The sequence below is a fragment of the Phyllopteryx taeniolatus genome, chromosome 21 (assembly GCF_024500385.1).
Source record: "Phyllopteryx taeniolatus isolate TA_2022b chromosome 21, UOR_Ptae_1.2, whole genome shotgun sequence".
Lineage (NCBI taxonomy): Eukaryota > Metazoa > Chordata > Actinopteri > Syngnathiformes > Syngnathidae > Phyllopteryx > Phyllopteryx taeniolatus.
Window position 1 is genome coordinate 3,822,044 of NC_084522.1, and position 26,755 is coordinate 3,848,798.

General features: G+C 43.0%; 6 protein-coding genes and 1 non-coding gene across 9 annotated transcripts; 6 read left to right on the forward strand and 1 right to left on the reverse strand.

The window, feature by feature from the left end:
- The first annotated feature begins 1,748 nt into the window (after positions 1 to 1,748).
- si:ch211-191i18.2 (uncharacterized protein LOC564095 homolog) lies at positions 1,749 to 3,886 on the forward strand. Its single transcript, XM_061760915.1, has 4 exons — positions 1,749 to 1,887; positions 2,725 to 2,805; positions 2,931 to 3,121; positions 3,505 to 3,886. The coding sequence occupies exons 1-4, from the start codon at positions 1,836 to 1,838 to the stop codon at positions 3,565 to 3,567; spliced, it is 387 nt and encodes a 128-aa protein (XP_061616899.1). The 5' UTR covers positions 1,749 to 1,835; the 3' UTR covers positions 3,568 to 3,886.
- A 1,138-nt stretch (positions 3,887 to 5,024) lies between these two features.
- On the forward strand, positions 5,025 to 7,756 carry cart4 (cocaine- and amphetamine-regulated transcript 4). 2 transcript variants are annotated; one of them, XM_061760917.1, is made up of 5 exons: positions 5,025 to 5,367; positions 5,423 to 5,454; positions 5,692 to 5,843; positions 6,433 to 6,516; positions 6,631 to 7,756. In XM_061760917.1, the coding sequence occupies exons 3-5, from the start codon at positions 5,697 to 5,699 to the stop codon at positions 6,736 to 6,738; spliced, it is 339 nt and encodes a 112-aa protein (XP_061616901.1). In that variant the 5' UTR covers positions 5,025 to 5,367; positions 5,423 to 5,454; positions 5,692 to 5,696; the 3' UTR covers positions 6,739 to 7,756. The 2 variants fall into 2 exon arrangements, with proteins under 2 accessions (XP_061616901.1, XP_061616900.1); XM_061760916.1 differs by lacking the exon at positions 5,423 to 5,454 and having other exon boundaries at positions 5,038 to 5,384.
- Positions 7,757 to 9,486: 1,730 nt separating this feature from the next.
- LOC133471483 (zinc finger and SCAN domain-containing protein 2-like) lies at positions 9,487 to 18,985 on the forward strand. The gene is made up of 5 exons (XM_061761053.1): positions 9,487 to 9,627; positions 10,735 to 11,710; positions 12,588 to 12,710; positions 13,261 to 13,373; positions 17,454 to 18,985. Exons 1-5 carry the CDS (start codon positions 9,573 to 9,575, stop codon positions 18,392 to 18,394), a joined length of 2,208 nt encoding a protein of 735 aa, XP_061617037.1. The 5' UTR covers positions 9,487 to 9,572; the 3' UTR covers positions 18,395 to 18,985.
- Positions 12,077 to 14,624, reverse strand: LOC133470978 (uncharacterized). The gene is made up of 5 exons (XM_061760007.1): positions 14,220 to 14,624; positions 13,719 to 13,909; positions 13,160 to 13,451; positions 12,850 to 12,981; positions 12,077 to 12,761 (listed from the first exon to the last, which is right to left on the reverse strand). The coding sequence occupies exons 1-5, from the start codon at positions 14,413 to 14,415 to the stop codon at positions 12,547 to 12,549; spliced, it is 1,026 nt and encodes a 341-aa protein (XP_061615991.1). The 5' UTR covers positions 14,416 to 14,624; the 3' UTR covers positions 12,077 to 12,546.
- On the forward strand, positions 15,175 to 15,293 carry LOC133471547 (5S ribosomal RNA). Its single transcript, XR_009786246.1, has one exon. It is a non-coding gene; the product is annotated as a 5S ribosomal RNA (ribosomal RNA).
- Positions 18,986 to 20,402: 1,417 nt separating the features above from the next.
- Positions 20,403 to 23,056, forward strand: LOC133470977 (gastrula zinc finger protein XlCGF57.1-like). Its single transcript, XM_061760006.1, has 3 exons — positions 20,403 to 20,775; positions 21,300 to 21,485; positions 21,834 to 23,056. The coding sequence occupies exons 1-3, from the start codon at positions 20,655 to 20,657 to the stop codon at positions 23,012 to 23,014; spliced, it is 1,488 nt and encodes a 495-aa protein (XP_061615990.1). The 5' UTR covers positions 20,403 to 20,654; the 3' UTR covers positions 23,015 to 23,056.
- Positions 23,057 to 23,208: 152 nt separating this feature from the next.
- On the forward strand, positions 23,209 to 26,493 carry LOC133470979 (gastrula zinc finger protein XlCGF8.2DB-like). Of its 2 annotated transcripts, none has more exons than XM_061760008.1 (2): positions 23,209 to 23,664; positions 24,780 to 26,493. In XM_061760008.1, the coding sequence occupies exons 1-2, from the start codon at positions 23,535 to 23,537 to the stop codon at positions 25,622 to 25,624; spliced, it is 975 nt and encodes a 324-aa protein (XP_061615992.1). In that variant the 5' UTR covers positions 23,209 to 23,534; the 3' UTR covers positions 25,625 to 26,493. The 2 variants fall into 2 exon arrangements, with proteins under 2 accessions (XP_061615992.1, XP_061615993.1); XM_061760009.1 differs by lacking the exon at positions 23,209 to 23,664 and adding an exon at positions 24,516 to 24,637.
- Positions 26,494 to 26,755: the final 262 nt, after the last annotated feature.

The window sequence follows — 26,755 nt, forward strand, 5'->3', positions numbered from 1 at the left end:
CGAGCGACTGTGACGCGTACACGTACACTCGTATACCGTGCTGCGTTCACAGAGTGTCGGAACCTTCTGTTCTCCTGCTGCGCCGGTTAAATTTAGAGTCCATGAGAACCCACAGCTTTCCCAGCATGCCCTGGGGCACGCCAGCGACCTCGGGAGGACGCCTAACCCCAGTTGGTTGACCAGCTGCCAGATGCATGATGGGAACGAACGACTTCCGTGCACTCTGACCCCCCGCTGTGCCTCGTTGTCACACGGGGAAGGTGTAACGTGACTGTGTCGTCACGTCTTTCTTTTTCTCTTTTCGTTTTACTTTGTATTGTGCGCTCCACTTCCTGAGTTGTGTGTGTGTGTGTGTTGAAAGGAAACACAATGTGAAGCACACATGTTTTATTGACATGTTTACAGGATACACACACACACTCCCCACTGGGGAGTCATCCCCCCAGACCCCCTCACACTCCCAGCATGTGTGTGACATGATGTCCTGTCATCAGTTATCTTATTTTTCCCACGATGCAGTTCAACCAAATAATGCAACTGCAGAATATGTCATTACAATTATCTATATTGTTATCATAAGCACATTTACATTTTCATTATTTTCTAAAATATATTTAATTCCTCTTAAATTTTAACGTGCAATAGAATTATTATGTATACACATTACGCATGTCAACAGATGTGATACAATGTAAATATTGAGTGTATTATAACTCATTACTGTCAATATTTTGCTTGCCACTTTGTACTCATTGTACAAATATTACTCTAGCATAATTATAGTTAATATTACTTATACCAAATGTGACATCTAAATTTGTTTTTCATTTTTAGATTACGTTTAAATTTACTTAAGACTTATTTATCATGCCTCATCCACCCATCCTCCATCCATCCCTCTACTAATCCATTCATCCTTTTGTGTGGCATGAACTTTTCAATTCATTTTTTTGTATCTAACCTTTTTTTTTTTTTTTCTTGAGAAAAATTCCATTCTCCGCTCACAAAACAAAACAGGGCTGATTGCAAAAAAATCTGCCCCTCAAGGCCCAACGCAACTCGCACCAGCCTGCGCCTACTTTCGCCAAACCTCCTTTCCCTGACCTTTCACCTCTGATGACATCATCACGATCAAATTATTCATCAGCGTTACGCTCAGGTGCTTTGCCCTGAGAACGGAAAAAAGATGACCGACACAGGAACTATATGCGTGCTTGTGTGTGTGGTCAGTCTATTGTTGAGCGTCCAGCTGCGCTTGAGTGAAACAAAGAGCTTTTGTTACACACACAGAAGTTGGTGTTAAAAAAAAAAAAGTGGATGTGAAGTCAGTCCAGATTGTTCAACAAGTGCAATTGACTCAATAGGGTCAGTTCGTTAGCTGTAGTTGATCCAGTCGATGTCGTTTGTGGTAGTTAGTGTCGTTTAGTTCCATGTATTTGGGTTAATTTGCCTGCAGTTCATTCATTGAGTCGATCATCCAAAATGGACGTCGTTTTTGTCGTTGGGATTAGGTTTTGTTTTCGTAGTTGAGTTATTTTGCTGTAGTTGGTGTGGACGATGTAGTTTTTGTGGTTGACGTAGTTGGTGAAGTCTGTGTGACCTGCTGACAAAGAAGAAGAAGAAGCATAAAGTTCTTGTGGACATCTTTTGGCAAGCCACCAACCGAACTTGGCAGGAAGACCACAACAGCCCCCGTGGACACCCCGCCCATCCCCTCCCTCGGCCCCCCAACTATGGCCTGGCCCCGCCCACTCATCTTCCCTGTAGTTGAACACACACACACTCTCACACACACACACACACACACACACGTGCATGCAACAAGTCAGTGCAGCATGTCGTCGTCGTGTGTGTCTGCACTCACACTCGTCCTCTTCATCACCGCTGGTGAGTCCTCACACTTACGCTGTGTGTGTGTGTGTGTGTGTCTGTAACTGTACGAAGGGGAAATTAATCACATGGTCAGTTGGCGTAAATAGTTCTAGTGAAGCACTTGTTTAACTTACTTTCCCTTTAATGTGTGTGCTGTTAACACTTTTGCTCACTCGCACAATGAAGTCTGCACTGTTTCATTGTCATGTTCAATGTTCTTCAATGTGTGTGTGTGTGTGTTAACAAGTTAACAAAGTCTCTCCCCCCCCGCCCCCCCCCCCCCCCCCACACACACACACAGCAGGACTTGACTGGGGCGGGAGGTGTGTGTCAGCTGTCAATCACATCATCCTTCACATTGGTGTGATGAGAAGCTGTGTGACTGACAGTTGATGACATCAGGACACGCCCCCTCACTAAATATAATCAATACGCTTCACTTCCCATCAGTGTGTGCGCGTGTTGACGTGTTATCATCTTGTCACACGCGCACACGAAGGAGCTACAGTTGTGTTTTCCCATTCGTTAGCTATTCCGACATGTTGCATGTTCAATGTTCTTCAATGTGTGTGTCTGTGTGTGTGTGCAGGTCATCACGGTTTTCTCTCGCTCTCACACGCACACACGCACACACCTGGATGATCTCCAAGCATCAGTGTTTCCCATTACTGTAGTCAGTTGCTGCGTGCGCATGTTTGTGTGATTCATCGCAATGTTTTCTCAATATGTCATGATCAGACTCCCACTTGTGTTCCAGCCATCTTATCAGCTGGTCTCCGTGGAAACCGTGTAGTAGTGCATGTTGTTTTCAGGTGTGTAAGTGTGTGTGTGTGTGTGTGTGTGTGTGTTCAGGTTGTGAGGCTGAGGTGACAACATCATCTCCAGACTACGAGTACGATGACTACAACTCAACACTCCGCTACAGCTTCTTCAGTGAGTCGGCGTGCATAGACACATTTAAAAGCAAACACACACACACACACACATGCAGGTATACACACAAACACGCACTCTGATTGCTGTCGTGTGTGTTTGTGTGTGTGTGTGCGTGTGTATAGGTAACACAAGCAGTGATGACCTGGAGAAATTCCTAAAGGACAGGAAGCACCTGCTGGATTCACAGGAGGACCAGGACGAAGACTGGGACCAGGACCAGTATGAAGATCAAGTGGACGTTACCACGGCCACCCAGCAAGAGAGGGGCGGAGTCACGATGCGCAACGCTTCATCCTCGACCTTCATCTGCTCGGTGAGACAACAATGACCTTCACACAACCACCGCATCACATCTAAAATCCTTTATTGCATATCATTTGTGGTTTATATACAATATAATATAATATAATATAATATATATATACATATATATATCAGGGGTGTAACGGTTCACAGAAGTCACGGATGTTTCATGTATGTGTGTTATTTATACGTGAAGCTTATGATCTATCAGATCCATTTTCACATGAACTGTTTTTTTTATACAAACGCTGACTAAGCGAAATGTGTGTGCGCACTTGTGTGCGTGCGTGTTCGCGTGTGAGTGCGTGTGAATAAACAACCTCGCGCACTCTAACGCTAATATGCTAACATGCTTACGTGTTGTGTTTATCTTCTTCTTGACCTCCTGTGCAGGGCATGATGATGATGATGATGATGATGATGATGATGATGGTTGCCATGGAAACACACACGTGACCCTGCAGTCACCCCCCCCCCCCCAATCGCATTTGTGACACACACACACACACACATACACACCAGTTTCACGCAGACAAAAGTCTATTCTTAAAGTTTGGTTTGCGTGACTTTGAATGATGTCTAATAAATATTTTAGTTAAGATTACAAGCAATCATTGTTCAGGCAGTTGACAAATGAATAAATATGAATTTAAAGTTTTTTCTTTTACGGTTATGAAAAGTTGACGAGCATAATTTCATACATCATTTCACTGTGTGTATGTTTTGTTTGGGAAAAAAACCAATAAACACTTTACTATTAACCCTTTGGGCTCTATGCTGGCCATTCGTCTGCTTTTGTTATTTCCACCTTCGGCTCTTTAAATATATGATAAATACACTTTACAGTATATACTTAGTCTATACATTAAATTGTAACATTTGGCACTTTTGCACATATGGACACACACGCGCTCATGCACATGCTCACACTCACACGCAATCACACATGCATGCACACACATGGAAACACACGATCATACACAAACACACATATGCACGCACAAAGTTCTTTATGTGGCGCGCGAGTGTTGACGAGGTGTGTGCGTTGGGATTCGGGGGGGTTGTCAGCCGCCTGTGGAGTGTTGTTTATTTTCATGTGCAGTTTGTGTGAAACGTGGCGTGACGATGATGTCATCACGAGAACAACGAGACGCTTCTGCAAGTCTTCTCCAGAATGCAAAGCATGAATTAAAAAAAAATTAAAAAAATAAAAATAGGAACGCAAAGCATGCTGGGAACGAGACGACCCCAAGGCCTTTTTTGGACGTGAGCCTCGTGGGCCGACACCGCCACAAGCTCCAATGGTGTCAAAGATGACAAAATGTTTATTTAATGCCGAATAACTTGAAAGAGACAATCGTTTGTCTTCTTGGCAAGGTCACTGACAAACACGTAAACGTACACACATACAGATGCAAATACACACAAACAGATGCAAATTTACAAGCGCACACGGATATAACCATAAACACAAATGAACACACACATTCAAATACACGCAAACACACACTAACACACACAGGCGCAATGACACACAATCAACCACGCACACCAGTATACACACTCAGAAAGACACGCGCACACTCATGTAAACACATCCTCATCCTCTATTGTCCACCAAGTGTTTTGTTGATTTGTTGTTTGTTTTTGTTACTGATTGATGAGGTCGAAGGTCGTAGCGACACGTTGCAAGTAGCCACCTGGTGGACATCGGGAAGATCACAGTGATTGGCTTGACCTCTGACCTCTGTCACAGTGTGGGCGGAGCATGAGAGGAGTTGTGTTGATGTTATGTGTTTTAAGTTTATTATTATAATTTTTTTTTTTGCGAAACAAGTTGCATTCGCCCGTGACGAAGGGAAACCATCTAGGCCGGGTGTTTTCCTGGTCCAGGGTGCACGTGGGTGCAGAACTTCAGATTCATGGCCGATTCCCATTAGCCTTTGCGGGCGAGCGCTTCGTCGCTTGTTTTTGCCTTCAACAAACAAACACACACACACTTGTTTTGTCCCACTTTGCGAGCGGGCGCTTGACACGGCGTCGGGTCACCTTGCGGCGGCGACCTGTTGAATATTGAGCGGGCGGCGTCTTCATCCATCAGCGACGCCGCGAGACGCCACCTTTGTGACGTGACGAATGACGAAGGCAAAGGCGGGAGGAGAGAGAGGAGCGCATAAAAGCGAAGGCGCCACAGCGCCACGCAACACTTGAAGAACGCCGACAACGACGACAAGAAGAACGAGAAGAAGAAGAAGCTGACAGTCGAGAACGAGGTGACGATATCTGACTTATGAATTTCTCTTAATTGTCTTTGATGAGGGCAGCACGTTGAAAGAGTGGGAAGTGAGTCTGCCTCGCAGTTCTGAGGTTCAGGGTTGAATCCCTGCTCTGCCTTTACTGTGTGGAGTTTGCTGGATTAGCCACGGAAAAGACACGCAAGCATGGGTCCCGTGCTTGCGTGGCTTTTCTGCGGGTACTCTGGTTTCCGCCCAAACCTCCAAAACATAGTCCAGGTTCTCTATAGAAAATCGACAGCTGCGTGTCTGGTGTTCGCTGTATTTCATTTTATTTTTTTTTCAGGTGAGATGGAGAGCGTGCGAGTCTACCTGTTCCTGTATGTGTGTCTGTCCCTATTGACGGTCCTCTGCCGGGGTCAAAGGTTGACCACCGACACGCAGATTCCGGCCGTGCCCGACGAGGACAAAGTCTTACGACTTGCAAACAACGACCTGGTCAGTATGTGTGTGTGTTTATATGGGTGTGTGTGCGTTTTCATTTTTTCATGTGTGTTTGCATATACGTATGTGTGTGTGTGTGTGTGTGCGCGTGTGCGATTGTATTTCAATAATCCAATGTAGAACATAGACACAGAATGCAGTTGGTAAGTCAGCAAATAATAATAAGAAAAGAAAATGCAATAAAAGTGTAAGAACAGCTAAAATATAAATACACACATGAAAAAAAATACATAAAATGATGGCATAGTGTCAAGTTGTTGAAAAAAAAATAATCATCTTTACACACATTTCTTTACAACTAATTGTCTGTTAATCAATGACTGGGTTGCCAGGTTGAATTTCTCAGTAATTAGACACAATTGGAGGGAAACCATTGAAACCAATCACGTGAAGGAAAGCTGATTTTAATGAGGCGGCTCATTAAAGTCATTTCTACTCATTAGCAGCTCACCAACATAGCAAACTTACACTGACGTGTTTCACACCGTCGACACCTCATCACACGCACACGCCACAGGACATCGCCTCTATTGATACTGCTGTGTGTGTGTGTGTGTGTGCGTGCATGCGTGCGTGTGTGCAGGCGGAGTTGCTGCAGGGCTTCCTGGACGAGGCAGAAAGCCAAGCGGGTCTGTCGGTGGAGAAGAAGGCTAGCGTCATCCCCAGGGTGAGAACATGAGTGACAGCTGTCAATCACAGCTCATCTCATGACATCCTTACGAAAAGGCGCTCTGATACTTCGATGACGAAGTTGATTTGGGCGTGTCCTGTGTGTCAAAAGTGTGACGTCGGCGAACGCTGCGCCATGAAACACGGCCCTCGAATCGGCCGGCTGTGCGACTGCCTGCGAGGGACGGCGTGCAACACTTTCTTCCTGCGCTGCTACTGAACGCGCTGCGCCTGCGCCTGTGAGGACGCCACACCACTTTAACGATCACAACGCTTTACTACGTTTGACTACATTTTGCAACACTTACCGACACTACAACACTTAACAACAATTTACAGCAATTTACATGTTGCATGTTACAATACTGGATGTTTGTAGTGGATAAGCGGTAAAGAAAATGGATGGATGCATGCTACTACATTTTGCAACATTTTACAACACTTAATGACACTTCACAACACTTAACGAAACCTTACAACACTTAACATTTACAAAAATTAACAGCACTGTACAGCAATTTACGTTACATTTTACAATACGTTACTACATTTTGCAAAACTTTACAGCATTTTACAACACTTACAAAAACTTAACAGCACTGTACAACATTTTACAACCTGTTATAATACAACATGTTACTACACTTAACACTTTACAGTTCTTTACAGCACTTAACATTTGACTGCACTTTACTTCACCTTACTACACTTTACAAAACCCAACAACACTTTACAACACGTTACAGTCCATCTGACTCCATTTTACAACACTTTTCAACACCTAACCACACTTTACAATGCTTAACAATTTAGAACACTTTACTACAGTTTACAACACTTTACTATAGTTTATAACACTTTGAAGCACAACATATGACAAGGTGTTCAAACACTTTACAATTCAACATTTTACAACTTGTCCTAATTTACTTTAAAACATTTTACACTTTACATCAATCCCGTCTTCTCTTGTCCAACTAGCAGGCTAACGGCTAACTGTTAAAAAGCTTTCACTGCGAGCCTAAGCAACAAAGTAGAACAATAAAAATCTGGTTTAAAAAAAAAAGAAAAAAAAAGGGAATTATTGTGTTCTGACGTGAATACGTTGTGTCGTGATGTCCTCACGGGTGTCACACAGCTGCAGCACCCATCGGTGGCGCCTCTCTGTCATCGCTGTCCTTCTCACTGTCATGTTTCAACTGTCACCTTGACTTTGTTAAATAAACGTTCTAAAGCTGCACGTGTCACATGGCTTCCTGTCTGTCCACCAATCAACAGACTGCACTGTGTCTAGCTCCGCCCACATTTAGGTACCAAACCAGAGTGCCTTAAAAGTCCCGTTCGGGAACATTCAGCTCATTCCTTACTCCCTAATCACTATAATGTAAAGGGATTTTTATATAGTGGACGATATAGTTCACCCTCGTGTTGAAACAATTAACCAAATTCTCTATAATTACTACATAAGGATTTTTATATGTTGGATTATATAGTTTTCTCACTGGCTGAAACTAGTTGACTCTAGCGCTAAATCGATTAATTGTATGCTCCCGCATCACTATATTGGGATTTTTATATAGTGGCCTGTAACAATTAATCGAATACTCTCTTAACACAATATGGGTTTTTTTGTTTTTTTTAATACAGTAGACTATATAGTTGACACATCAGTCAAATGAAAAATTGTTTTGGAACACTACTCTGTGCCGTTAATGACAGCCTGGTAGGGAGGGATTTCAAATATTAAGCGCTACCTGTGAGGTGACGTTGCTTTGCGAAGGCAACGTGATCGTCCAATCAGAGACGAGCGTGGTGACGTTGTTGTCGCGCGTTCAAGCTCCTTTTCATTTCTTTGCATCACACGGAACAGACACGCTTATCAATGAGGCTGGCATTTACTGGACCGATAAGAGGCCTTCATCACACATGTAGGCACGCACACACGCACACACACACACAGACACACACAGACACACACAGACACACACACAATGCTATCTATTAGCAGGGTGTGGAACAAATCACATGAAAAGACAAGGTGGCCTTTTCGCACCACTTTCAAAAGCAAATTGACACCTCCCTGACTGTGTGTGTGTGTGTGTGTGCGTGTGCGTGTGCATGTGCGTGTTCATTTCAATGGATGAGAGCAAAGTGTAAAAAAAAAGGATGTTCCTGTCAAGCATTAAAAGAAATAAATATAGTTGTGGTCCATTAGCAGACACACTCTAACAGCATTTGTAAAATGTGTACATTTTTTTTTACATACGTACATATTTTTCTTTCAAGAAAACATGATTGAGCATCCAAAACACATTCATTTCATTTTAATGGGATTCAAAGTAACTAACTGACCTTAGTTAAAATGTTTTGCCATAAAGTTGTTTTTTGTTTTGGGATTTATTTATTATTTAAATTGTTCTCAAATAATAACCACCCTCAAAAAAACAAAAAACAAAAATTATATATATATATATAAAACACTGGGAGAACATGTGAAGGCAAATTTTGAAATATTTGGCGCAACAAAACAACCGAAATTGTTAAATACATTGTGACGTATCATCAAATCAAATGTAATACGTGGTGATGACGTCAGAACTTGATAAGTGGTATGATCTTTTGGGGGGTTGGACATCATTGCAAAAAAAAAAAAAAAAGAAAATTCCCAAGCATTTAATAAATATTTATCTTTATCTTTTTATTGTACATAATGTTGAACATATAAACACACCATAATAACGTAAAATGGAGGCAGAAATAATCACCAAAGGCTTTTTGTGGTTCTATTTTCACAATAAAATCCTTTACTTGTACTCTTCGACTAATCCTTTATATGAACGTTCAATAATGTCAATATAGTTCAATATAAATATACTTTTACTATATTAGTCAAGGTTCGGTGTATTTATGGGAGACTCTTACCTTCTCCGGTGCCACGATTGCTTTATGTTGAAACGTCGTACCGGATGTCGGCGCACGTTTACTTCCTGATGGAGTCGAAGTGTCAATGTTGAGACAAAAGAGCGAAAAAATCTCATTTTACAAACACAATAGATGGACCAACACTGGACGTTCCTTTCAAATTACCAACCTGAGTCGATGCTCGAAGGTGTGTGACTCCGCTAAAAATATGAAATATCGAAATCCAACATTTTTGACCAACAAAGCACAGCCATGCTAAAGCTAGGCTAGGCTTTTCCTACAACCTTTACAATTGTTGGACAAACGAGCCTTTTTGTGCACATTTTGTGCGTCCTCGTGTTTATAATGCGTGAGTACTTTAAGAACATGTCAATCTAATCCGAGCAGGAATAAAGAATGAATGAAATTAATAATTTATGAAAAATTCTTCGTGTTTTTGACGCACTTGGCAAATGAAGAGGAGTCTGATTCTGAATTAGAATGTACCCATTGTGTGTAGTTTACGAAAAGACTGTTAATATGCACTCTGTGTTGGCATGATAATGCACATTTAATGTCATATTGCAATCATGAGTATAAATTAAGAGGCATAAATATAGTCCTCCATGCAAGCAAATTGATTATCATTGTGTTGAATCAAAATAAGAGATTTTGCAAACATCTGCTTACTTTGGAAAACAATAATCAACATTTTTTTTTGTTGATTTTCTGACGGTATAATACGTTATCACAATACCAAAATTGTGACTTTCAACTATCCCTGCATAAAGTACTTGGACAACGGTACTGAAATAATACCACGGCAAAAAAAAAGAAATAAACTAAAACATCAGTAAAAAGCAGTGTAATAATAACTGACAAAACAATTTCTAATTCTTTTTTAAATTTGTATTAATCCCAAATATTAGTATAGTAGTTAGGATATGCTTGACAAAAAAAAAAAAAAAAATATATATATATATATACCTTTTTAACATTTTTAAACACTACAGTATCGAACATTTAAGATATGTTTTTTATTTGTACATACAAATACATATATCTTCCGTACACGCCCCAAAAACTTGATACACAGACATGGAGAGCGCTGTGGCTACATGTATTGATTATAATTTGATACCGGTACTTAAAAAAAACATGGTATAGTATTGTTTTTGATGGCGAGTCTGCTGTAACTTTATTTTGCGTGTAAAAATGATCACGGCAAACTTTTTTTTCGAATCAAATGATCAGAGCTTCTGGAATAATCGTTGCGCCACGAACTCATCGGATGTTTGTCTTTTTTCTGTTTCAGCTCTCCCGTCAGACGTGCTAAAGGTGACGATTGTTAAAGAGGAGGCGCAGGATAAGGAACAGGAGCGCCCGTTGATCAAGGAGGAAGAGGAGGAACGCGACATCAGTCGGGAGGACGCGGACGTCCACGTGAAGCGAGAGGATGAGGAGGACGAAGAAGCTAATTGGCCACATCTTCATGAGGAGAACAGCGGGGCGCAGTCAAGTGATCACGTGACCACACAAGCAGAAGATGCCGGATCAGAAGCAGACGCCCTTTTGGCTCCACTGTCAGATTATGAAGACGAATCTCGCGATACGGATGATCGCAGCGAAGAAAATAAAGCTTTGAAGCGTTCCGACGAGAGTAAAAAACGTTTCAAATGTTACGAATGTGGGAAGAGTTTTGTTCATGAGCGAAATCTCGTTACTCACACGAGGATCCACACGGGAGAAAAACCTTTCGGCTGCTCAGTTTGCGGTAAAAGCTTCAGCCAGAGTGCCAATCTGCTGGTTCATGCCCGCGTCCACACGGGGGAAAAACCTTTTGCGTGCTCGCTTTGCGGCGGCAGATTCTCTCAGAAGGGACATTTGATGAGACACAAAGCAACGCACGACCACGACAAACCTTCGCCGTGCAGCTTTTGTAACACCAATTTTTATCACCGATCGGCGCTACTGGAACACATGAGGACGCACGTCGGAGAGAAACCGTTCTCCTGCTCCATGTGTCCCAAGAGATTCTCGCGGCGCGGAAACCTGCTGACGCACATGAGGACGCACACGGGAGAAAAACCTTTCGCCTGCTCGTCGTGCGGCAAAAGCTTCTCTCAGAAAGGACATCTGGTGACGCACGTGAGGACGCACTCGGGCGGAAAACCGTTCTCGTGCGCGTTGTGCTCGAAACGCTTCTCGCAGAAAGGACACATGATGTCGCACATGAGGACGCACCGCACCAAACGCATCCTCGTCATCGCTGATCCTCACGTCAGACAAATGTGCTGAAATGCACCGGTTCATTATCGCCCGTGCTGCGGAGTAACTAATTGCATCACGTTACCAGATTACATAATTGAATTACAAAATGTATGAAATTGTAGTCCACTCGATTACAGGAGGAAAATGCGTGATTGTAATTAGTTGCTTTTGGAAATTTCCATTTGAAAAATAGCTGCAAAATGTTTGATTTATTTTTTGTTTTTCTTCTTCATATCACGTCCTCCTTCTAAAGCAGACACTTGTGATTGTCTCTCTCTGGTCATGTGCCATTCTGCCGTAGTCTCAAACATGACATATTTTTCCAAATATGACCATGAAGCGCTACCTTGTGGCGCAATCTCATTAGTTTGTCTGAGACTTTGAAACGGTTAGATTCATACTTACACTTTTCAACATATAAAAAGACTACTGATTTGTGAACAGTTTCATCCTCATCATTTACATTTTTTTTTTTTGTAGAACATTTACTTATGTATTGTCATTTGAAGCGATATTGACTAAATGGTGCACGTTTGTCATTAGGTCAACATGGCATGTTTTCCACGTGCTGTACACATAATGCCACAAACAAGTTTTATTACTTGTTTACATTTCATCGTTTTGTAATCAGTTTATTATGCGTGTAAAAAAACAAATATTTTGAAAGATTTGCTGGTCCAGATGTTATAAATCAGAATGTTGTTGCTAATTCTAGTGATTAGGGAGTAATTAATGAGTGATTTTTTTTCCCCCCCCCCCAACAACAACAACAATTAATCAGAGTATTGTGGTTAACTAGTGCTGGCACATCCAATGTATTCTTGCTTTAAAATTGTTTTGGGTTTGGTTCCGCTATTTAATATGGCCGCATGAGAACAACTTGATGTGACCAATCAGCTTCGTCTTCACTCTTCACTTGGACCTCGATGATGTCCTCCCGAGAGACGCCGCAGTCTTCCTCTCCCTCTTTGACGCCCACGGGCTCAGGCTCCTCCTCTTCCTCTCCGACATGGAGGGGCTGTGACGCCGCCTCTTTCTGGGCGGTCGCCTTTTGTTTCCTCGGTAGCGCGGCTGAAACGCAAACAAACGGAAATGCAGTGTTGCCTCGAGAATAGACACGTTAGCAAATGAAACGCTTTGGCCGAGACGGTGGCCTCACCAGTGGGGGCGTAGGCGTAGGCGTGGTCTTGTTCCACTGTACTGGCAAGCCCCGCCTCCTCTGGGCGGGCCAACGGAACGTCGGCGGTGTTGAGACGGACATCGAAGGCCTCTCCTATGGGCGAACTTCTCCCTGGTGGTGACAAACGTGTATGGACTGTCAATTAGAGATCACGTCATGGTGAAACTGCTGGCAACAAAAGTGAGTACACCCCTAGGTGAAACTGCCCAAATTGGGTCCAATTAGCCAGTTTCCCTTCATGCGCTAGGCGACTGACATTGTGAGCTTGAAGGTGAAAGGTCAACCGTACCGAAGGAGTTCCAGGGGACTCGGGAGGGTACGGCTCCCGGCCTGATCCGCACCCGGTCCGCGGCTGAGGCGTACACGTCACCCGGCGCAAAACGGCGACAGAACGCCAAGGTCGGGCCACGCGCCATTTGAAAAGCGGGCCCTCGGTCCCTGCCGCTGGCCTCTTTCCGGTTGCCCCGTGTTTCGGGAGCTTCTGGAAACGAGCGAAAGCTCAAGTAGGGAAACGGCTGAGAATTTCTGGAGCACCGAGGGACGCTACAATTGCATCTTCTCCTCGCCGCGGAACGATTACCCTGTCGACACAAACGAAGACAAGAAATAAAAACATAGTTTTACATAGTGGACCTAGATAGTTCCGCCACTAATAATCTCTGTGTAGTGATTAGGGATGATGAATTACTGCGTTCGCAATCATTCATCATTCCCTACTCACTACAAAAGGGATTTTTATACCGTACGCTATATACTGGGGCTGAAACGATTAATCGAGTAGTAATTTTAAGTTCTACCAAAAACAGATTGATCAGTTTGGCGCTTTCATTGATCACAGTTTTACATACCGCTCGCTCGCCCCCGACGGCTTCCCGTTTGTGAGCCGCACAATCCCGCCGTTTGCCGTCCGGTCGGTAGCGAGCGCGTTTATCTGTCGCTCTCTTCTTAGCGGACGCGCTTGGACTGGACCCGGCTGGTTCCGGCTGCAGGTGTAGCGACGGAGCAAAATCGGGGTGGCCGGGGTCCGGGTTCGGGCAACCTGCGCAATCATTAAATTCAACAGGATTAAATTCAACTCAAATAGAATCAACATTCCACTATAGAGATTCAGCACAGTACATTTTTTAAGTACAGTTCAGTTGTATTTAACTTTGAGTACGATTCTATTTTGTTTGTTTTCAACTTCTGGGGGACTTCTGTTTTGTTTTTGACGATGACTTAGCCCTACTACACGGCTGTATTTTAACTTTGGTCACAATGGCCTCCTCGTTTGATAACTGGCCAAACGCGGTCTGGTTTGACAAGTGACTCCGAGGAAAAGACAATCCACGCGTCGGTTTTGCACACACCTGCGAGAAAATGTCTTCCGCAAACCCGATGATGGACGTTCGGTTCCCAGTCTGTGACGACATCCACTCGCCTGATCCTCGTCACCCACAGATTCCGCTGGATCAATTTGGATTTTTTGGAAGGAAATCGAAAAAAACCCAAACCGTTTTTGGCGTATCTGGCGGTGCAACCCCAAACAGAACAGGTTTTGGTCATAGTTTTCAGCACAGGTAGGGTTTTGCCACCCGGAAGTAGCCCACCTGCTAACGCTGGTTGTTTGCAGTGACGTCATCACCCTGCTGCGGCCCATAGTCAAAGAAGAATGCTTATTATAAAAGTAATATATATTAATAAATATCCGTGCGCAACGTCATACCCGCAACTCCAAATGTAGTCATTTACAGCCTCTTTTTAAAATTATTTCTGAGAATGAAACCAAATAAAACCTTTTCTATTGGACTCTACATTTAGTGGTTTTATTTAAAGTTCCCCTGGCTACTTTTTTGTATAATCTTGTATTAATGACTATATTGTATGTTTGTCTGGTTTTATTGTAAATAGTTTTTCCAATAAAGATGGTTTAAAAAAAAAAGGAAACTATGTTACGTGCTGTAATTAAACCTGATATTTATTAGGGTATTGTGTACTTGTACATGACAAAATGTAGTAAAATAGAATGTAAATTGTGTTTCCCTCATAGTACGAATTACATTAACTGTTTCACTTTTTGCTTGGGCGCGACACCAATCCACGCTAGCGGTGGGCGGGACAAGTACCTGGTTACGGGCGTTTGATTGGCTGCGCGAAGATCCTTTGGTTGCAACGCGCTCTCTCTTTGACACCTTAAAAAAGGTTGTACAGCGAAATAAAACACTCACAGCGGCAAAGGTTCAAACCCCAGGACGTAAAACCATACAATTGCGGCTTAGTTGTTTAAAAGTAATTACAAATAGCAATTTTCTGTCTCGTCTCTTCGCTTACGGCCATACTACCCTGAAAACGCCCGATCTCGTCCGATCTCGGAAGCTAAGCAGGGGCGGGCCTGGTTAGTACTTGGATGGGAGACCGCCTGGGAATACCAGGTGCTGTAAGCTTTTTATTCTGCATATTTTTACTTTAAATTTACTTGCTACTGTAATTATTCATATTTATGTAAAACGCGAAACACTTTTAATTGAATAGACGCTACACTACCAGATCAGTATCACAATTAAATAAATCAATAAATGTTTACCAAAGATTTATCTTTTTTTTTTTTTTTTACTTTTTATTTCAATAACAGCATTATACAACATTATATACATACAACATACATAAATAATACATTTGTCTCCAGTGCAAATTGTTTTAACAATGTTGTCTATGACGTGTTTTTTTTTTTTTTTTTACATTTCCAATTCACAAAAAAACGTGACTATTTGTGCATGTTTGCCAAAGATAACAACTAGTATGGTCATTTCCTGGTCTTATTTAAAAGAAAAAGCTGATTGATTGATTGAATTCTTCGTTTCGAACATGTGAACGTGATATAAAACACGAACAATAAAACAGACAAGATTAAAATACAATAAAAGTAAAGTTAAATTGTGCATATTCGAAAAAGAGTTGATCAAAAGTTACGGAATAATCGATTTTGCGATTTATAGCAAATAATCCTCTCTGTGAGAGTATTCAGTGAAGCCGGAATTCATTTCTGTCAAAGGCTGGCAAAGCCTGCTGCGTCGCCATTATCCTTTTATTTTGAAAAGCCGGATGTAAACAACGTCCGACTTCCTCGTTGGCTCGACGAGCTTGTCAACTTTGACACTCGAGAAGCGAACGATCATTAAAACACATCAAAAATGGACAAACGTCGGCAACTGGCTTCACGTTTGAAGCCCAACTCCAAAGTTGAAGGTTTGTTTTCTACAAAACATTTTTTTGACTCACGCAGTAGGGACTCGTTGCCAAGCTAAAGCTAAGCACTGATTGTTAGCAGGCGCTAGCTGCTGCTGCTACGGTGTATCGACACAAAACATAAAAAGACTTCACATCGACACATATTCACGTATATATGTGCTGATGTATTATAATGTCACAGTAGGCTACAGTAGTTCGTTGTTAATGGACAACGTGTTTTTATGCTTTTTTTTTTTATATACTGAACAGTTCTGTGCAAAAGTATGTGGTCACCACTAGCTTTGTTTTTATAATGACCTTTCAATCAATGTGACACACACACAAAAAAAAATGGCCACCCAAAATACGGAAAAAGCTGGGATGGATGAAGAAGAATCAATATGACGGCATGTTTACATACATCAATAAGCAAGCAGTTTCCACAAAACCTGTGCAAAGACGAACAACCAATAACATTTCATGACATCCATTTTGGAGGGTGCATTCTATTTATTTATTTTTTAAACCATGTGAGTCAATATGGCACCACTGAAATCCCCAAATTATTCGCAGCCCCTCCCTGTTCTTCGTCCTCCATGATCACCACCTAGCAAACAAATGGGGGGGGGGGGGAACAAACCCAAATACAAATGCTACATCAATTGTTTTCTCTTTTAAGTTTCGAGTGTCAGTGGAAGACACACGATGCCATCAGCGTTTGACGGCTTGAGCTTTGCGGTTTTTGTAAGCGTATCATTCCCTGCTGGCCAATTGACATTGGAGCAGGGTTGCAAAATTCAGAAAATAAATTCAGATAACCAATTAATCAGCTGAAATCTATATGTTCAATACAATCTTTTTGATAAGTGGTTCAGAGAGTGGATGGATGGATGATACCTTAACGGTGCTCGGTTTTTCCAGAAGAGATCGTGTTTGGAGAAACTTGGAAAGTGCGAACGGTTCGTCGCGTTGACGGCTTCTCAAACTGTTGATGTCAATCGGCCAGCCGCGGTCAAGGGAATGATACGCTTAGAAAAACAGCAAAAAAAAAACCTGAGTGGAGAAGTGTTTTGTGACTTTTGGGACAGCGGGATTCAGTGGCTGTGTGCTGAAAACATGCACAAAGACTCACAAGTCAGTTGTGGAGACATAGCATTTAACTGTTGTACCATTTCTTTTTTTCCCCTGTCTTTTATTGGTGGTTTTTCGAATTTCAAACTTCTCTGTGTTGTGTCCAATTCACAAAACTTCATTATTTTTATATTTACAGTCTTAAATATATATATATATATATATATATATATATTATTTTTTTTAATTTTTATTTTTTAAGGAAAATGTTTGTTTTCTAATTGATTCACTCTCATATGTTTCAGTTTTACCGTTAGACGTGCTCAAAGTGATCGTCGGCGAAGACCAGCAGCAGGTGTGGCGCTCCAGGGTGGCGCAGGAGGAGCCACTGCACCCCCGCATTAAAGAGGAAGAGGAAGACGATGACGTCGCCACGCTCCCTGCGAAGAGAGAAGACGACGACCAAGAGCTTCACGACAGCTCAAGGGACTCGGACGAGCGCTCGCAGCGGCTCTCGGACTCCGACCACTGCGACTCAGACGACTCCAAAGCGGACGAAAAGAAGCGCTTGACCTGCTCTCGGTGCCGCCAAAGCTTTGACAACAAGTACCAGCTGGTGCACCACACGAGGACGCACACCGGCGAGCAAATCATCTGCGCCGTGTGCGGAAAAAACTTCTCCAGCAAGAGCAACCTGCGCACGCACATGAGGACGCACTCTGGGGAAAAACCGTTCACCTGCTCCGTTTGCGGCAAGGGTTTCTCTGTCAAGAGATACCTGGTGTCCCACATGAGAACGCACACTGGAGAGAAACCTTACTCTTGCTCCGTGTGCGGCTCGGGCTTCAGCTACCGTATGTCGCTGGTTCTCCACATGAGAACGCACACGGGGGAGAAACCCTTCTCCTGCTCGGTTTGCGGCAAAAGCTTCTGCCAGAAGGGACAACTGAGAGCGCACATGAGGACGCACACGGGAGAAAAACCCTTCCCGTGCGCCTTCTGCGGCAAGACTTTTTCCGAGCGGGGACACATGATCTCGCACGTCAGGTCGCACACGGGGGAGAAACCGCACTCGTGCTCGCTCTGCGGCAAAACGTTCGCCACCAGGAGGAACATGACGATACACTTGAGGACGCACACCGGAGAGACGCCGTTCGGCTGCAGCGTTTGTCATAAGAGATTCCCGCACAAGTATCAGATCACCAGACACAAGTGTACAAACGCGCAACTTGACAACGCGCAGTAGTGGACCTAGACTAGATGGTGTCCTATTCAATGGGACCTTGACATACGAGTGCCCCAACTTCAAGTTATGGTCATGTTTTGTTTTTGTTTGTTTTGGAGTGTGGTGTGAGCCAAAAGCTTTGGATACGCTGCCGCTCGAGGGAAGTGGGGGGGGAAAAATTGAGCTTCCCGTATTGTCAGCCCTTTTAGAGCATTTTCATTTATTGTTTTCTGTGAACATTTATGAACTGAACCTCGCCAAAAAGAAAGATGTTACGTTACTAGCTGTTTTCGTTTTTTAGCATTCAGCAGGGGGAACGTGGGTTGGTTTCTGACCAAAAACTGGTGAAAATGAGCTTTTTAAAGGTGAAAAGAAACTTTTGTGACACCTTAAATTATAACACGAGGCTGAAAAGCGCTTTTGATGGCACAATAATATTTTAATCATGGGGCGAATTTAACACCTTAGTCAAGGTCGGACGGTACAAACCACACGCAACGCAATGAAACAACACAACCTCTGTGCATTCGGTGTCATACTTTGTGGACACAACACACATCCCTTCCTGCAGATAAGTGTACAAATGACACTAGATAAAATACTGTGATAGTATTTCTCGAACGTTTGTTTTCTTGGGACACAAGTTTCCATACATACAGTAAGCACAAACGCATCTTCAAAAAAGACATAAAACCAGTGCTGGGCAAACTTTAAAGGAATGAAATAATAATAAATATGGCAAAAAATGGGCATATAAAATATGTAAAAATTTATTTTAGTAATAAAAATAATTCAAGTTCATTTTAAATTTTTATTTTTTATTTAACTGATATCAATAATTTAAAATACATTTTAATGTAATTGATTTACTTATTTAATTGATGAAAAAAATTTGCTTTTTTCTCATTAAAATACACATGACAATTTTTTTATTTTTGGGGGGGCGTGGCGGGCAGCTGAGACAGATTGATGGCATTTTCATTCCTTTAATTGAGTTTTCCAACAGCCTTTTTATTTTTTTGTTGTTTGGGACTAGTCCTAAGACCACTGTCATTTCTTCAGAGTTGCATTGCTGTTTCTTCCTCTTCATTTTTGTTAGATCACATTTGACCAATTGAAATTTCTGTCTTGGAGGACTGGATTCTAGATCGGTTGTGGAACAAAATCTGTGTTGAGATTATCGGAGCACACCACACACTGTACGACCAAAACTGTTACATACCTGATTTTTTTATTTTTTATTTTTTATTTTATCTTTATGTGTGACCTTTGAACTCGATCTATAATCTTTTAGGATTTGAAAAATCCTTACGTGTGTACCAGGCTTTAGTTGAAATGTTTGTTATGAGAACAAAAAACAGTGAGCGTCTGCCAGCTTTTGCGTCTCAAGAGTACTCTGGCCGTGTGCTGCCTCACGTGTCTGCTGACGTGTCCGCTGTAGCCGAAGGGTTTGTGGCAAACGGTGCAGCGGAAAGGTTTCTCTCCGGTGGGAATGCGGGAGTGCGACACCAGTTCTGGCTGGCGCTTGAACCGTTTGCAGCAGAGAGAGCAGGGGAAGAGTATCTCTCTCATTTCTCACAACACAACCGAGCAAAAATGTCCTTAAATATTTTCAATTTCTAACTATCGACCTATCTATGTCTACGAGTGCCCCAATTGCCACATTTTATTTTTTCATTTACATGCTGCCACTTGGTCATTTTTATTTAATTTTTTTGCTACGAACTACGAGTGCGCTTGAGACACACCGCCACTTGAGTAAAGTGAAAAACAAAACGTACAGGTGTCTCATTGTTATGTCCACATACCCAGGTGTCTGGTTGTTATGGTCACACCAACATTTCGGATTCTTTTGACAATGAGCGTGAGTTATTCACAGATGTTCGCCATTCGTGAAAGCGGGGGTCCACTTTGATGGCCTTTCAATTGAGCCTGGTCACGGAATGAATAAACTCGGAACAACTCCATTCTATCGGCGATGGTGTCAGGCTAAAGTCAATCACACAATTCGTCACACGACAACCAACCTTCGTGCGTTTGCGATGTCGGCATCTCCATCTCGTCTATTGTCGTCTCAAATTGTCGAAATATTTCATCCACGGCCGCGTTCAGACGCTGGCTGACGACGAGCTTCGAAGTGTGGACGAGGCTGAACATCTTCGACGCGTTCTCGCACCAAAACTCCAGCAGAAGATTGCGGCCCGGTACTCGCTAAGGATCATTTCCGGAAGGCGTTTCAAAACAAAGCGTGATTGGATTTATTTTGAAACGTCTTTCCCGGATGTTAGGAGAAGCAAGGCGGTCAAGCCGAAGAACGAGACACAACGTTACATTTCGCCTCGTCAAAGCAAACATGGAGCAACGGCTGAGAGTGGTTTCAAAGCCCGAACGCGAGCTGAAAGGTGGAAGTCGCTGCTGCTTGTTTTTTTTGTTTTGTTTGTTTTTTGCGAACGTGACGTCGCTGCTCAGCTAAAGCTAACTTCTGTTAGCCACAGCTGCTAACTGCTGCTACAATCTTTCGTTAGGTCGCCCAATGAGCATTTTCGACACCTTTTCTGTGGCCTTGTCATATAAATGTCCTTCTTATGGTGTTTCTGTCATTGCTATAATGTTGACCTTTTTTGGGTCAAGTTTTAAACACGTTTATGTACTGGAAAAATAGCATTTGGATTATGATGTCCATCCACTTTTCAAATTCGACAAATTTCAAGTTCAACAAGGTCTTAAACGATTAATCAAAAGTTGCTGGTGATTAATCTGGTCATCGATTAGTTGTTGAGTAATTGATTAATAGTTGCACCTGCAGTCTTCAGTGAACACAACATGGCCCCAACCTCAGAACTGCGAGGCAGATGTGCCACTCCGTGGATGCATTTGTTTTGGCATTTTGACGTGTTTTTTTTTTTTTCTTTCGTGTGTGTTTCAGTGTTGCCATCGGATGTGCTCAAAGTGATTGTCGTGAAAAAGGAGGAAGAACAGGAGCCGCCTCACGACAAAGACGAAGAGGAGCGACAGCAGCGGGGAGAGGCCGAGGCCACCGAATTCCACGTGAAGACTGATGAAGACGAGGATAACGAAGCCCAGTGGTCTCGTCTTCTTCGGCACAGTCAAAGTGAGGAGAAAAGAGGGGCGGAGTCAAGTGATCACATGACCACACAAGCATAATGGGAATTGTGATTTACTATTTTACTACATTCATTACGACATTTATTACATTTATTCCTTTAATGTTGTTCCAACCAGGCAGCCACAAGCTATTTGTCTTGTGCCTGGTTGTTATGTTCACTGTTTGGACTATTGTTTGCGCTCGCATCAAGTGCATACATAGCCTTGACATGGATCCAATAGACGACATGATTGTGTGCACAAGTTGGCGCCCGGTTAATAATAATAATAATTTTAAAAAAAAGACAATTTAAGATAAAAACGCTGAGCTGAAGAAAGTATTTCTCTCTTCCAGAAATCCCACAACAACGAGCTGCCGATGGAGGATCACAAGCCGACTCCGTCTTGGCTCTGCTGTCAGATTGTGATGACTCGACTTCAGAATGCGACGACGCCGATGACGAGGACGAGCGCAAAGAAGCTCCGAAGCGTCCTAAAGAGACGAAAAACTGCTTGAAGTGTTGCGAGTGCGAGAAGTGTTTTGTTCACGAGAAAAACCTGGAAAGACACATGAGGAGTCACATGGAGGAAACAAGTCTGACTTGTTCATTCTGCAGTAAAAGCTTCAGGCAGCGTTCGGATCTGATTGTGCACGCTCGTACCCACACGGGAGAGAAACCGTACTCGTGCTCGCTTTGCGCTGCCAGCTTCTCCCAGAAAGGAAGTTTGGTGAGGCACACCAGATGTCACACTGGGGAAAAACCTTTTTCCTGCTCCGTGTGCGACTGCAGCTACCGGAGGCGCGCCGCTCTGGTCAAACACACGAGAACTCACACTGGAGAAAAACCTTTCGCTTGCTCCGTTTGCGCTAAGAGATTCTCAGACAAGAAGAACATGACTGTACACATGAGGAGTCACACGGGTGAGAAGCCTTTTTGTTGCTCCGTTTGTGGCGAAAGGTTCTCAGACAAGAAGAATATGATGATCCACATGAGGACGCACAGTGGGGAGAAACCTTTCTGCTGCGCAGTTTGCGGCGAGAGATTCTCTCAGAGGTGCAGTCTGATGAGACACACGCGGACGCACACGGGGGAAAAACCTTTCTCCTGCTCTGTTTGTGGTAAAAGCTTCTCAGTGAAGAAAAACATGATGACGCACATGCGCATACACTCCGGAGAAAAACCTTTCTCGTGTCTCATCTGTGCCAAAAGTTTCTCCTATAAGAAAAACATGACAACGCACGTGAGGACACACACGGGGGAGAAACCGTTCTCATGTCCCGTTTGCGCTAAAAGATTCTCCGATAAGAAAAACATGATGATACACATGAGGACGCACACGGGAGAAAAACCTTTCCCATGTCCTGTTTGCACGAAGAGCTTCTCCGTGAAGAAGAACATGATGAGACACATGACAACTCACACTGGAGAGAAACCTTTCTCATGCCCGCTTTGTCACGAACGATTTTCTCAGAAGGGAAGCATGATGAGACACGCACAAATGCACTATGCAGACAAAATACACATTCCTCATTAGTACACACACTGCTTGTTTACAAAAAAAAAAAAAAAAAAAAGGTGTAGTCTTAATTCAGAGCCGATTTCTTTAATGGCAATGATGATAGTCTCAGACGAACTTCAAATATACATTTTGTGAGTATTCTGTGGAAAATAGCCCTTACAAAAGGTCAGTTTTGGAAATGGTCAATTGCCTTGCATTACGTTGAATAGGGACGTCATGTCAAACTGGGTAACAATATGGCGCCCCTTCCTGTCACTGTCCACACTTTGTTTTCTCGGTCACCAATTCATCAATAAAGATTTTTAAAAGTAAAACAAAATGAGAGATGCTCGAGGAGAAGCTAACTGACGTTTTATTACTCTTAGTATTATTATTATTATTGTTATAAAATGGAGTTTATTTTTTTTTTTGTTTCCTGACGCGGAAGTGAGCATTTTCGGAATGTTTTTCAAAATAAAACGTCAGTCCGTAAGGCCTGTCCATTGCTCAACGGCCGCTGGCGACCCCGCGTCTTATTTTGAAACGCTGTTACCGGATGTTAGACGAACAGGGCGAAGAAGCCGAGGAGAACGAGACAACTCGTCGCCAGCATTTGCTTTTCAAACCAGACATGGAAGAGCACCCGAATCTGGTTTCAAACCCCGAACACAAGTTGCAATGTTTAGGTTCGTGCAGCTTTTTCCCCAAAACGCGTTTTACGAACATCACGTTGTTCCACTCACTTCGTTAGCCGCGGCTGCTAACTAATTGATGCTAATCTTTCATTTGGTCACCAAATGAGCATTATCGACGTACTTAGGAATTTCATGATATTTCTGTTCGCCTAAGTGGAGAAAAACGAAAAATCACGCGAAGTCTCGTGTAGCAGTTTTGTTCATTGTTGTTTTTAGTGTTGAATTTTCCTTCGAGTGGATTAATTCGGCACAGTACTCATAGTCCCACGTGTAATAGATAAGAGCAGGCGTGTAGCACGGTTGCCTATTGATGATCACATTCGCCTCACACTTTTGAGGTTCCGGGTTCGAATCTGGTCTTTGCACGTTAGCGTGAGTACTAATAGAATCGAAGACTATGAATAGAGCTGCAGCTATCAAAAATGTTTAGAGTTGTCATAATTAGGATTCAGTTACTTGTTTGGTCCCTAAAATCCTTTGGAGAATATTGATAATTGTTTTCCAGAGTCAAAGCAAATGTTTGTAAATCTTTTTTTATTTATTTATTTTATTTATTTATTTATTTTATTATTAAACACAAAGATAATCATAATATTCTGTTTTCAGGGAAGACTACAGAAATCAGAAAATGTTTCCTGTTGAGAGGCTGAAATTCCGAGGATTTCGACGATTTTAATTTCAACAAGGCCTCTAAAGGATTAATCGATCATCATGGCAGTTGTCCATTAATTTGATCATCGATTAGTTGTCGATTAATTGATTCATAGTTGCACCCGTACCCAAGAAGTAGCTCTCAGATTCCAAAAGGTTGGTGAGTACAACATCACTGCCTCGCCTGTGATATTGCTGAATTGTTGTTTATTATTATTTTTTTTAATCATTACGCAATCCCAAAGGGACAACATTAATCAGTTCCTGAGCAGTAACTGGAAAAAAAAGAGGTTCCAATAAACTTTATTGCAAAGTAAGTTTTTATCCGATGAATCAATAGAATAATCGATTCTAAAAAGATTTGATAGCTGCAGCCCTGAACAAAATGGATGGATGGAACATTTCTCGCGGAAAGTGTGTCAGTGTTGATTTTAATTTATGTTTGTCTGTTCCAGTGTTACCATCAGACGTGTTCAAAGTGGTTGTTGTGAAAGAGGAAGAGGAGGATGCTGACATCACCGGGTTCCACGTGAAAAGCGAACGAGAAGACGAAGACAAGCGGTCGCCCGGGGGCGATCACACCAGCGCACAAGTTGAAGACGACGGCTCGGGTGTCAGTCTTCAGCCCGAAGAAGCCTCGTTAGACTCTTCCGGGATAGACGTGGGCGACCACGCTCGGACGGGGAGCGCCCGGGCGCGCTCGGACGATGCGCTGGCGTGCTCGCGGTGCGGCAAATTTTTTTTGTCCAAGTTGAACCTCAAGTGGCACGAAAAGATCCACGCGGACAAACTCTTCACGTGCGTCGTTTGCTCCAAAAGTTTCCGTAAGCGTTCCGACCTGGTAGTGCACTTCCGCATCCACACCGGGGAGAAACCCTACTCGTGCTCGCTTTGCGCTACCGGCTTCGCCAAAAGCAACGCGCTGGTGCAGCACATGCGCACGCACACGGGCGCCAAGCCCTTCTCGTGCTCCGTCTGCGCCAAGAGCTTTTCCCAGAAGGGTCACATGACCACGCACATGCGCACCCACACGGGCGCCAAGCCCTTCTCGTGCTCGCTTTGCGGACGGACGTTCTCCGAGAAGGGCCACATGACCCGGCACGTGGCGGCTCACTCCGGGGAGAAACCTTTTGCCTGCTCGGTGTGCGGGAAAAGGTTCTCGCAGAAAGGTCATGTGACCACGCACATGGTGGCCCACACGGGGGAGAAACCGTTTAGCTGCCACGCCTGCCGACAGCGCTTCACGTGGCACTCGCAGCTCAAAAGACATAAGTGTGCAGCACACGAGAGCGCCACCTAAGGACCGATACAGTGCTACCTTTTCATCGCGGAAGCTCCAACAGCTGACGTCGGTCTGGTACGTTGCAATTATGCGACTGCAGCGCTTACCCGAGTAGCGTTCCACAACTGACTGATGACTCAACTCTATAGTCCACTTTATGAAAATCCCTATATAGTGTCTCCGGGGTTTTCGATGAATCGTTTCAGCCCTAGAGTCAATTATATAGGCCACTATAGAAAAATCCTTGTGTAGTGATTAGGGAATAGGAAATGAGTGAATCATTCTGACCGCAGCGAGTGCCAAAGTTTGGAATCATTTCTTGTTTAGTCAAAGAAGCTGAAGTGCAATGTGTCTAATGCAAAGTACAACTGGCTTAAGTTACACAACCGCACATGTACGGTGAAGTAAACATTGTTAGCTAATTTAGTACAGCCTACCACTGCCAGTTAGAACTAATTGTAATCCATAACAGGTGGTTTGGATAGAGGGAGGATGGAAACAGTCGCCGGTGCTCTTTCAGTCACTTTATTGAACAAATGGTAACAAAATACAGTCAACACAAGTGTTTTCTTATCTGACCAGCCGGCGGCCTAACCACCCTGCACACTCATTGGCTAACGCTAAAACCAGTAAACAGCCAACCTTTTTGTACGTCTTCATTTACTGACTTCCACATCGCTCAATAGGCCAGGCCCGCCGTTTAAAGGCCTGCACACATTCAGTGTCACAGATACTACAGTGTAGCATGTCAGTATAGTGACCACAAGTGGACGAAAATAATAACTGCATCTCACATTCCATATGGATATATTGTATGTCAGTATTACAGTATATGCATGAAGCTTTTCAGGAACAAAATTATACAATAAACAATTGTTTTCTTCTTTGCTGATTTTGTTTATTGCAGGGGTAGTCTGGTTCAGGTACATTCTGAAAGCCATTTCTTTTTCAAAAATATAATAAGCGTGTATAAACTGCCAATAAACGTTTTTGGGGTTAGAAAAAGAAAAAGGGAAGAAAGATGAGTAGGTGAATCCAATTGGCAGCACTACATAAACAATGGAGGAAGAAAAGCAGTGAGGAGGAATTAAAAGAAATGTCAAATCTAAACTAAACAAGAAAAACTATTAAAATGTTGCTTAATGGTGT

Bases quoted from the DNA above. Each gene is read 5' to 3' on its own strand.
- si:ch211-191i18.2 (XM_061760915.1), top strand. From the start codon at position 1,836: ATGTCGTCGTCGTGTGTGTCTGCACTCACACTCGTCCTCTTCATCACC. The intron at 1,888-2,724 runs GTGAGTCCTCAC...GTGTGTGTTCAG, and splicing joins CGTCCTCTTCATCACCGCTG to GTTGTGAGGCTGAGGTGACA. The intron at 2,806-2,930 runs GTGAGTCGGCGT...GCGTGTGTATAG, and splicing joins ACTCCGCTACAGCTTCTTCA to GTAACACAAGCAGTGATGAC.
- cart4 (XM_061760917.1), top strand. From the start codon at position 5,697: ATGGAGAGCGTGCGAGTCTACCTGTTCCTGTATGTGTGTCTGTCCCTA. The intron at 5,844-6,432 runs GTCAGTATGTGT...GCGTGTGTGCAG, and splicing joins GACTTGCAAACAACGACCTG to GCGGAGTTGCTGCAGGGCTT. The intron at 6,517-6,630 runs GTGAGAACATGA...GTGTGTCAAAAG, and splicing joins AGGCTAGCGTCATCCCCAGG to TGTGACGTCGGCGAACGCTG.
- LOC133471483 (XM_061761053.1), top strand. From the start codon at position 9,573: ATGGACCAACACTGGACGTTCCTTTCAAATTACCAACCTGAGTCGATG. The intron at 11,711-12,587 runs GTGCTGAAATGC...GTGACCAATCAG, and splicing joins GATCCTCACGTCAGACAAAT to CTTCGTCTTCACTCTTCACT. The intron at 12,711-13,260 runs GTGACGCCGCCT...AAACGGCGACAG, and splicing joins CTCTCCGACATGGAGGGGCT to AACGCCAAGGTCGGGCCACG.
- LOC133470978 (XM_061760007.1), bottom strand. From the start codon at position 14,415: ATGACCAAAACCTGTTCTGTTTGGGGTTGCACCGCCAGATACGCCAAA. The intron at 13,910-14,219 runs GTGTGTGCAAAA...ATGATTGCGCAG, and splicing joins CGGAAGACATTTTCTCGCAG to GTTGCCCGAACCCGGACCCC. The intron at 13,452-13,718 runs GTATGTAAAACT...TTGTGTCGACAG, and splicing joins CCGTCGGGGGCGAGCGAGCG to GGTAATCGTTCCGCGGCGAG.
- LOC133470977 (XM_061760006.1), top strand. From the start codon at position 20,655: ATGTTAGGAGAAGCAAGGCGGTCAAGCCGAAGAACGAGACACAACGTT. The intron at 20,776-21,299 runs GTGGAAGTCGCT...TGTGTGTTTCAG, and splicing joins GCCCGAACGCGAGCTGAAAG to TGTTGCCATCGGATGTGCTC. The intron at 21,486-21,833 runs GTGAGGAGAAAA...TCTCTCTTCCAG, and splicing joins TCTTCTTCGGCACAGTCAAA to AAATCCCACAACAACGAGCT.
- LOC133470979 (XM_061760008.1), top strand. From the start codon at position 23,535: ATGTTAGACGAACAGGGCGAAGAAGCCGAGGAGAACGAGACAACTCGT. The intron at 23,665-24,779 runs GTTCGTGCAGCT...TGTCTGTTCCAG, and splicing joins ACACAAGTTGCAATGTTTAG to TGTTACCATCAGACGTGTTC.